General features: G+C 42.8%; 1 protein-coding gene across 2 annotated transcripts in view; it reads right to left on the bottom strand.

The window, feature by feature from the left end:
• Nucleotides 1-1,127: 1,127 nt before the first annotated feature.
• plxnb3 (plexin B3) overlaps nucleotides 1,128-9,870 on the bottom strand; it is an 86,616-nt gene continuing 77,873 nt past the window's right edge. For both annotated transcript variants that reach the window (XM_044350417.1, XM_044350418.1), the window contains 17 exons: nucleotides 9,105-9,256; nucleotides 7,874-7,974; nucleotides 7,525-7,742; nucleotides 7,232-7,410; nucleotides 6,521-6,587; nucleotides 6,244-6,390; nucleotides 5,861-5,941; nucleotides 5,695-5,773; nucleotides 4,353-4,456; nucleotides 4,110-4,197; nucleotides 3,317-3,483; nucleotides 3,018-3,178; nucleotides 2,786-2,933; nucleotides 2,594-2,658; nucleotides 1,969-2,044; nucleotides 1,814-1,888; nucleotides 1,128-1,660 (listed from right to left, as the gene is read on the bottom strand). In XM_044350417.1, the coding sequence (XP_044206352.1) occupies nucleotides 1,556-1,660; nucleotides 1,814-1,888; nucleotides 1,969-2,044; nucleotides 2,594-2,658; nucleotides 2,786-2,933; nucleotides 3,018-3,178; nucleotides 3,317-3,483; nucleotides 4,110-4,197; nucleotides 4,353-4,456; nucleotides 5,695-5,773; nucleotides 5,861-5,941; nucleotides 6,244-6,390; nucleotides 6,521-6,587; nucleotides 7,232-7,410; nucleotides 7,525-7,742; nucleotides 7,874-7,974; nucleotides 9,105-9,256 (2,013 nt within the window). In that variant the 3' untranslated portion in view covers nucleotides 1,128-1,555. The remainder of the gene's footprint in view (nucleotides 1,661-1,813; nucleotides 1,889-1,968; nucleotides 2,045-2,593; nucleotides 2,659-2,785; nucleotides 2,934-3,017; nucleotides 3,179-3,316; nucleotides 3,484-4,109; nucleotides 4,198-4,352; nucleotides 4,457-5,694; nucleotides 5,774-5,860; nucleotides 5,942-6,243; nucleotides 6,391-6,520; nucleotides 6,588-7,231; nucleotides 7,411-7,524; nucleotides 7,743-7,873; nucleotides 7,975-9,104; nucleotides 9,257-9,870) is intronic.

Raw genomic sequence — 9,870 nt, 5'->3', positions numbered from 1 at the left:
AGCCACACAGCTGCTGCTTTATAATTCAATTTTAGATCTTAAACTTTTGGTTCAAATTGTTGTTAAAGATCCCCTCCAGACATGTTTTAAGATGTATATAAAATACTTTGAATAATCATTTATCTGTCGTGTTTTTGTCTGAAAAAAAGTTAAATGATCTCATTAAAATCTGTAAAATGACATCACTCCTTCTCCCTCATTAAAAATTCAAAAATCTATGAATATGCAAATTTCAAATTAAAAATGAATGCTGGACACTAAATGTCTCCTGAAAAGTCTATTCTCAATGTATGTCTACTGGAAATTTTCTATTACACTCGTGTATTACACAAATTACACTTTAAACTGAGATGTTCTGTGAGCACTGAGAAACTTTCCTCCTTCAGCAGATAGATGTGAAAACAGCTTTCTAGTGTCAAATGCTGCACATATATCAATCTGCACAGTGAAGCTCAAACATTCATTCAGCCGTAGTAACAATAAGCAAAACATGTTTTTGACTGGAGGGGGACTTTAAAGATTTTCAGCCAGCAGAGAGTTAGATGATTGGTAGATATTTACTGATCAATACTTCACTGACTGGTCCTTAGACTCAGCTAACGTGATAGACGACTGGATCAATTTAAAAAGCCCTTAAAGGTGCTTTCAGACAGCGAGCGGTTGCTGCTGTTGCCTCCTGTTATTATCGGAGGCAGCAGCAAGGAGAAGGGGGGCGGCTGCTGCTCTCATGAACATGCGGCTCTTTGCCCGCCGCCATTGGAGTTTATGATGGTTCAACTTTGTCAACTTGCTGCTGCTATGGCTTACCATGTAACCTTGGCAACCACAGAAAATACAGCCATTGAAATGATACAGGTGCTGATTTTACTGACTGAGTTTCCTGAATGATGCACCTTTTCACCAGCAGAGAACTGGCAGATCAATAAGGACAAACAGTATCAGAGCAACATCAACTTTAAAGTCTGATGATCCAGTTTAGGATAAAACTATTTTCTCTATTTTAAGCTACAACCGGCTCTATTGAGCAGTGAAACCAAAAAACATGATGCCGGCCGCTCACTGTCTGAAAGCACCTTTAGGAGGCGCTCTAGGCTTAAGATGCTGATAATGAACCACAACATCCTCAGTTTGAATCCAGCCAGGGACCTTTGTTACATCTCTTGTTTCCTGTCACCTCTCTACTGTCGCTGTCTAATAAAGACATAAAAAAAACTCTGTTAAATAAAAACAATAAATGACTTTAAAAAAAAAATTAACTTAAAAGCTGCTGAGAAGCAACATGAAGTAAACGTTCGACTGCTGCTGCTACAGTGTGAAGAATCTAAAAAACTGGGATCTCCTGAGTCTGACTATAAAAACCTCATAACCCCAACACATGCACACACACACACACACACATATGCACACACATATGCACACACATATGCACACAGCAGGAAGACACAGTGTTAACAGGAGTTCAATGATTTTCAGGGTTTCAGTGTCTCAGAGCCGCTGAACAGGAAGCATATTTATCCTCAGTGGGGGCTCGAGGGGTCAAGGGGTCAGTGCTTCATCAGAGGTCAGTGACCTTGTTCTCCACCAGGGCGGCGACCTGCTGCAGTCGGTACGCCAACTGCATCTTCTGACCTGAACTGTCCTCCTCTAAAGACATGATGATCTGAGAGACAAATGGGTACAGAGAGAGACAGGTATAAACATGTATATTTTTTGTTTTTCTTTAGTTATCAGTGTAATCAGACTCTGAACTATGTGTCTGTGTGTGTGCGTGTGTGTGTGTGTGCGTGTGTGTGTGTGTGTGTGTGTGTGTTACCTGGTCATAATATTTGTTGATGTACTTGTAGAGTTCATGCAGAGCAACAAGATTGTTCATCTCGGAGGCGAAACTCTGCAGAGAGACACACACAGTTAAATCACTGTTCATTGGTTCTCAGACATTAATCTATAGTTTAGTTTCTGTTTACTGACCCCAGACAGTTCAGTCAGAGTGGAGTTCATCTCCTGGTAACAGCCTGACGCGGCGCTGTGGATGTCACTGTAATACCTGCACACACACACACACACACACACACAGAATTATATGGCATCACATTAGTACTCTGGCTAACATGTTTACAGACAATCAACAAGATGGTAACTGTAAGGGCAGTGAGAGTGTGTTCCTATGGTAACTGTATGGCAGTGAGAGTGTGTTTCTATGGTAACTGTACAGCAGTGAGCGTGAGTGCATGTTTCTATGGTAACTGCTGTAGTGAGTGAATGTTTCTATGGCAATTGTATGGCAATGACTGTGTGTGTCTATGGTAACTGTAAGGCAGTGAGCATGTGTTTCTATGGTAATTACAGCAGTGAGTGTGTGTTCCTATGGTAACAATATTGCAGAGAGCATGTGTTTCTATGGTGACTGTAGGGCAGTGAGCATGAGTGCATGTTTCTATGGTAACTCTATGGTAGTGAGCATGTGTTTCTATGGCAATTATACACTAGTAAGCATGTGTTTCTATGGTAACTATGGCAGTGAGTGTGTATTTCTATGGTAACTGTACAGTAGTGAGTGCATGTTTAACACGGTGATAACAGGAAGCTGTCTCACCTCTCCACCAGCTGTTTGTATCGAGGGATCTCTCTTGCATACAACAACTTGTTGACAGGAGAGTCCTGATTGGATAGAGAGTTATCATGAGGTCACATGATTAAACCACACAGACTGTAGTTCATTAGTCACATAACGTATCTGTTTGAATATAGACAGACAGACAGACAGACAGAGACAGACTGGTCGTACCCGTCCCACTTTGTGTTCAGAGGTGGTGCAGGAGTCAATGAAGGTCTGAGCGATGACAGACAGGACGGCATCGATGCTGTCGGAGACCTGAACATCCAACACGAACTGAGGGTTCTTCAGGATGTTCACCCAGAACCTGAGAGGGAGACTGGTGAGAGACAGACAGGTTAGAGACACAGACAACCTGCAGCCTTTCTTGTCAGTAAATGTAAGGCAGGCAGGTTTGTCTCACCTGTTGGTCTTCCAGATGTGGACGGTCTCAGGGTCGTCGATGCCGTGTTTCTCGGCCATGTCGTCCAGGAAGTCAAAGAAAAATCTGACGGCGATAGGAGGAGGACGCTTTGTACTGAGGATCGCCACGAAGACGTCGTCCACAAACTTCTGCAGAGTCCCCTACAGAGAGAGAGATACAAGTAGACAGAGAGGTGAGACAGGTGGTGAGTGAGAGAGACATGGAAAGAAACAGGTAGAGAGAGACAGGTACAGATAGGTGAGACAGGTAGAGAGACGAGGAAACACAGAGAGTGTTACCTTCATGGACAGCAGTCTGGTCAGGTAAATCTCAGGTATGGCCTTGGCTCTCTCCCTCTCCCTCATGCTGCTCTTTCTGTGTTTTGGGATTTCAGGATCTTCACTGCTCTTCACCAGGTGCCAAAGACGCAGACCCTCCTCCTCCTCGCCCTCCAGCATCGGTGTTTCTACAGCGACCACACAGAGAGGTCAATCACCACGACGACCAATACGAAACATTGGCAGCGTAATTTCATGCAGAGAGCCAGAGAGAACCAGAGAGGGTCTAAATGTTATGTTTATGATGTTCTAGATTACTCTCTATGTGTTGGTTCTGGATTCTAGATGTTATAGATGGCTTTTTTCTCTCGATTGTTCTGGATTTAAGAGTGTTCCAGATCTCCAGCTTCCAGGTCAATTGTTATGTTTATTCTGGATTCATGATGTTCTAGATGGTTCTCCATGTGTTGGTTCTGGGTTCTAGATTTTCTAAATGTTCTGGATGGTTCTCTATTAATAAATTTCAGGATCTATATGGTACTCTTTGTTTTGACTCAGAGTTCTGGATATTATAGATGTTCCAGGCTCAAGATAGATATTCAAAATGTTCCAGAGGGCCTAAATGTTGTGTTCTTGGTGTTGAAAGTGGTTCTCTATGAGTTAATTCCAGGAAATATGTGGTCTTCTTTGAGTTCGTTTTGGGTTCTATATGTTCTATATGGTTCTTGTGGTGTTTATTTCGGGCTCTAGATGTCATACATGCTTCTGGATTTGAATGTTCTGTATGTTCTAGATTGTTTAGATGAGTTCTTACTTTCTCCAGTCTGGAAAACCTGGTTGACTCCAACTCCACTAGAACTCTGAGAACGAGGAATCAGAGCGACTGTAGCTCCATCTGGAACCTGAGGGGCGAGGAGAGAAGAGTCATAAACTGATCCAACATTTAAAGGAGGGGACATAAACATGGAGGTGAAGAGGAACAGAACAAGAAGAGGACATGAAGAAGAGTGGAAGTGTAGAGGAGCAGATGGAGTGCTGATTGGTTGGTTGTTGGTACCTTGTAGTGCTGCAGCGTGTTGAGTCGTTTCCAGCGACCATGAACCACTGCTGTGACATCATCATCTGACAGGGTCAGGTGACCTGCCTGACCTGAACGCCACTCTGTCAATCAAACACAGAATTGCGGTCAGAATGAGCTGTCAACCAAAATCCTGCCTGACAGGTATGACAGAGGTTTGACAGATGTGACAGGTGTGACGGCTTTTCTCACACACATCCTGTCTAAAAAACATGCAGAAAAACTAGTCCATGCATTTGTTACTTCTAGGCTGGATTATTGCAATTCCTTATCATCAGGCTTCCCCAACAAGTCTCTAAAGACTCTCCAGCTGGTCCAGAATGCAGCTGCACGTTTACTGACAAAAACTAGAAAAAGAGATCATATTTCTCCCATTTTAGCTTCTCTGCATTGGTTCCCTGTAAAATCCAGAGTAGAATTAAATCCTTCTCCTCACCTACAAAGACCTTAATGGTCAGGCACCATCATATCTTAAAGAGCTCATAGTACCGTATTACCCCACTAGAACACTGCACTCCCAGAATGCAGGCTTACTGGTGGTTCCTCAATCTCTAAAAGTAGAATGGGAGTCAGAGCCTTCAGCTATCAGGCTCCTCTCCTGTGGAACCATCATCCAGTTTAAGTCCGGGGTGCTGACATCCTCTCTATGTTTAAGAGTGGGCTTAAAACTTTCCTTTTTAATAAAGCTTATAGTTAGGGCCAACCAAGCTCGCCTTGGACCAGCCCTTAGTTATGCTGCTATAGGCCTAGACTGCTGGGGGACTTCCCTTAATGCACTGAGCTCCTCTCTCCTCCTCCTCCTCTCCATCTGTACACATTCAGGTCCTATTAATGCATGTTAATAACTTGGCTTCTTCCCCGTAGATTTGTGTTTTCTCGTCTCGCAGGTGACCTTCGGCTGCAAACCGCCTGCTGTCTCTGTGGTCCAACTTGACACCCACTGCCTCTGCTATTATTATTAGTCATATTTCTATTATTATTATTGTTGTTGTTATGCTTCTCTGTGTCTCTCCCTCCCCTCTTCCCCTCCTTCTTTCTCTCTCAACCCAACCGGTCAAGGCAGATGGCCGCCCACCTAGAGCCCAGTTCTGCTTTAGGTTTCTTCCTGTTAAAGGGGAGGTTTTCCTTACTGCTGTCGCCAAATGCTTGCTCATGGAGAATGTTGGGTCTCTGTAAATAAAGAGTACAGTCTAGACCTGCTCTATGTGAAAAGGGCCCTGAGATAACTTCTGCTGTGATTTGGCGCTATATAAATATATAAATCAAGTTGATTTGACTTGACTTGACAGATGTGACAGAGGTGTGACAGGTGTGTGTGTACCGAGGTCCAGACTGTTGGCTGCTGGTCTCTGAGAGAATGGAGCTCCTCTGTAGACTTGATCCAGGATCTTATCCTTCACCTGCAGACAGACAGACAGACAGACAGGTGAGGAAAGACAGACCGGCAGGTGAAGAACAGGCAGACAGACAGACAGACCGACCGGTACCTGTGTTATAGTATCGGTGTCGAGCACTTTAACAGGGCAAGGCTGAACCTCGACTCCATTCTTCACCAAGACTGTCAGAGTCTGCAAGAGAGAGAGAGACAGGTACAGAGAGAGGGAGAGACAGATACTGTATAGCAATCAAAGAATGGACTGCAGCAGTAAGTAAGTAAGTAAGTAATATGTAATATATGTGAATCTTCTGTAAACTACTTCGGCAACAACATGTTTTTGTTCATGCCAATAAAGCTATTTGAATTGAACAGTCAGGTACAGAAAGATTCAGTGTTTGTGTTAAATCAGTTTTATACCACATAAACTATGCTCTCTGACTGGATGTCAGGAGTCTGTTACATCATATAGTATGTGTGCATTGCCATGGTTACCACAGCGCAGTAGTCAATGTCTTCTCGCAGCAGGTGGCTGTCGTTGAGTGTCCGTTTGGCTTTTCCCGTCACAGCGTCCACTGGCCCTTTATCCACCTGATACTTTATGGCTCTGTAGAGCATGTATAGAGGCTCCCCTGCCACCTCCTGACAGACAGACAGACAGACAGACAGACAGACAGACAGACAGGTGAGAATGAGACAAGCAGCAAGGCAGCGACATCTGACAGGTTACTGAAAATCACAGACAGACAGATAGAGACAGACAGGCTTTTACCTTGAGGAAGGAGTAGAGGCAGATGGACATCCAGTTGGTCAACATCTTCTCAACAACTGTCTCCGTCCTGAAGCAAAGACAGCAGAGAGACAGACAGGTCAGCTACTGTACATGCTTGAAGAGGTCAGGACGAACAAACAATCCTCAAGTCAGATTAAACACCCAGTCTTAGGTCACTGATTCTGTGATTTTCCTGGACAGATGCTGACAGTTTGGTGATCTGATTGCATCTTTTAGCTGAAGATGCAGCTCTGTCACTTTAATGGGACCATGGTGTCTGGTGCACAGCTACTGGAGGGATTGTTTATCCTGTCTGGGTTTGAAACATATCGGGATCTCCTGGGATACTCATCTTAGCTGCCAGCAGTCAGCTCCACTGGATTAGATAAGTGGCGGACAGTGGACAGACTGATGGACAATAAAAAATGCTGCCAGTTTCCAAGCCTACAAAAACATTTCCAATGTGATCAGACATAATAGGTCCTTGTGAAGGGTTCACTATGCAGTAATCTTAAGTCTCTTCAAGCTGATTTTCATTGTTTAGTGAAATGAACTAAGACCAGTGGAAGTCTGAAGGGAAAGAAATCTAAAAACTGATGGTATTCGTTGGAAACTAAACAGGTTTAAAACAAGAAACACCCCCTATGTGCTTGTTTAAACTTGTCTGCAGTTGACATATTCCTGATATGAAGGTGTGTTTGTTTTACATACCGGCGTAGCATGAGTTTGGGATTCTTAGCGACATACTGCTGCACCAGGTCCTGCAGCAGAGTCTTCATGACCTCGGTGAAGTACTCCAGCTTATCGTGCAGAGCCATGGTGAGCAGACTGGCAACGTAACCCCGGTCTCTCTGAGAGAAGCCCTGCTGGGCCTCCAGGGTGTGGATGAACTGAGAGACAGAGCATAAATACATAAATATTACCTGCAGGTCGAGGTGTCTCCTGATCTGAGACCAGGTAGGCTACATTTGTATCACCTCCTGCTACCCACACTGCCAACTCACCCTGGTGAGGAAGAGTCTGTTGTTGAGCAGGTTGTTGAGTTGCTGGAGGCCCTGCTCCACAGTCTGCCTCCTGGACTCCGGCAGGTCCAGCTGGCGGCTCAGCGGTGCCGTCTGCTGGCCGGGGAAGAAGACTCTCTCTGCGTAAGTCCTGTAGTCCAGCAGGGGGAGACCTGGTCCTCCAACATCACTGCTCAGGTCCATCATCTCTGTCATCAGGTCTGCACACAGGAGAAAAAGAAATTATAGCTGCAAACATACAAACATCCAGGGCAGACTTTCAATCAATCTTTTAAGGTTCATTTATATAATTTAGACATTTTGGTGCATTTTAATGAGTGTGTTTGTGTACCAGTGAACTCTTTGCGACACTGGTCTCCCACGTTGATCTCCAGAGTTTCCAACTGCAACAAAACCTTCTTATAATCTCTGAGAGCCTGTTTACTCTTCCTCCTGCACACACACAAAAACACACAGAAACACAAAACACAAGCAGATCAGAAAGTCAAGCAGTTGTGATGAATGAACAATTCTTGAATATTAAAGCATGATCTCTTCTCAAATAAACCTATTAAACCCATAACAAGCAGCAGCTCATTTGTCGCTGTTTGTCCAAACTGTTTTTTTAAATTTCATAATTTTATTTAAAATTCTAGAGGAGATCCTGACATGTAGGATATTTCCATGTGATGGAAAGGTGCAGCCATAAATTATAGTATTTCACTCTATGGAAACATTACAAAGCTTCAGTGAAGAGCTGGAACATGATCTTGGGTGCTGTTCACATTACAGGCCTTAAGGCTCAATTCCAATTTTTTAGTCGGGTCTGATCTTTTTCTATTGATGGTTCATATTCATGTTTGTAAGTGACATGTATGCAGCTCCAGTGCAAACACCGTTAAGGTCCTAAACTGCCACATATGTGCAGATTAAACTGAAATGTGAGCCATATGCGTACAAGAATAACAACAATAATGTACTTTGTGCAAAAGTCAAATCATAAACATGGATGACATGAATGTGCTAACATAGACGTCCAGGATTATTTGTTGTGAGGGTTGTCAGATAAAACAGATGATGAAGATGAGAATGAGAAGGCTATATGTTTATTTTTACCAGGCTGTGAGGGTACCGGCACTGAATGACAACAAAAGACAATATGCACAGAGAAATGAGACGTTAAAAAAACCACATAATCTCCAGTCTGACTGTTCTGACAGCGGTCTCATAGAGAGACTGGATATGAATCAGACCACATATACAAGCAGCCCAGATCTGATGTCATCATGATATCATATGATCTGAGTCACTTGCAGACTAAAAAAAATCAGATTTGGGCCACTTCAGCATGTAATGTGAGCATAACTGTACAGAATCTGTCCAGTCAGTCAGAGAGGAATAAAATGATGTTAATTAACTTAAAACTACTTCAGAAGAAACAAAAGGGGGAAATTCATGTTAAGGAATTAAATTTAGTCAAGAAAAAAAATTATAACATAAGGTGAAGTAGTGCAGAGTGTGAGATGAGGTCACAGTGAAAATATAACAGAGACACACACAGTTACAGACAGACAGATTCTCACCTGTACATCAGGATGACAACCAGCACTGATAGGATGATGAGAGCTGCTCCCGCCGCCAAACCGATCTGAGCAGCCAATGGGACGGGAGACAGCAGAGAGTCACTGTCATACTGAACCAATCCCAGGTCCACCTGCAGGTTCCCCATCACCACCTGGGAGACAGACAGGCAGACAGAATTTTTAAAATTATTTATTTGTTTGTTTTAATCTAAATGGTTGTTTTTGATGTCTGAGTGAATTAATGTCTCACTGAGGGTTTTTTCTAGCAACTCTAAACACAAAGCTCAGCTGATTAGTGGAACATCTTATCATCTGTCTTTTCAAAATCAGATATAATGCAGTTCAATATCATTTTCATTCAAAGAATGACAGAGAACCAGTAGAGACTAAATGAAAAATGAAAAAAATTAAAGTTGCTACTAACAATTATTTTCATCTTCGGTTCATCTGCCAATCATTTTCTAAATTAAAGTATAGATTCAAGTATTCAAAAGAAGTGAAAAACTTCAATCACAGCTTCCCAGAGCCCTTAACTGCTTGTTTTGTCCGACCAACAGTTCAAAAAAATGAACTGCTCTGTTGTTTTGTGTAACTTCCTTTTGCCGTTCATTTATCTATGTAAAGTGTCTCTGAGTGCCTTTTAAAATCGCTGTATAAATAAAATGTATTATTATTATTATTATATTATTTACTATCATATATGATCAAATAAAGCAGGAAGTCCTCATATTTTAGAATCTAGAACCAGCAAAAATGTCTGAAATGA

The sequence above is a fragment of the Thunnus albacares genome, chromosome 5 (genome assembly GCF_914725855.1).
Source record: "Thunnus albacares chromosome 5, fThuAlb1.1, whole genome shotgun sequence".
NCBI lineage: Eukaryota > Metazoa > Chordata > Actinopteri > Scombriformes > Scombridae > Thunnus > Thunnus albacares.
Note: the sequence above shows the minus strand (reverse complement) of the source record. Positions and strands in the feature narration are given on the sequence as shown.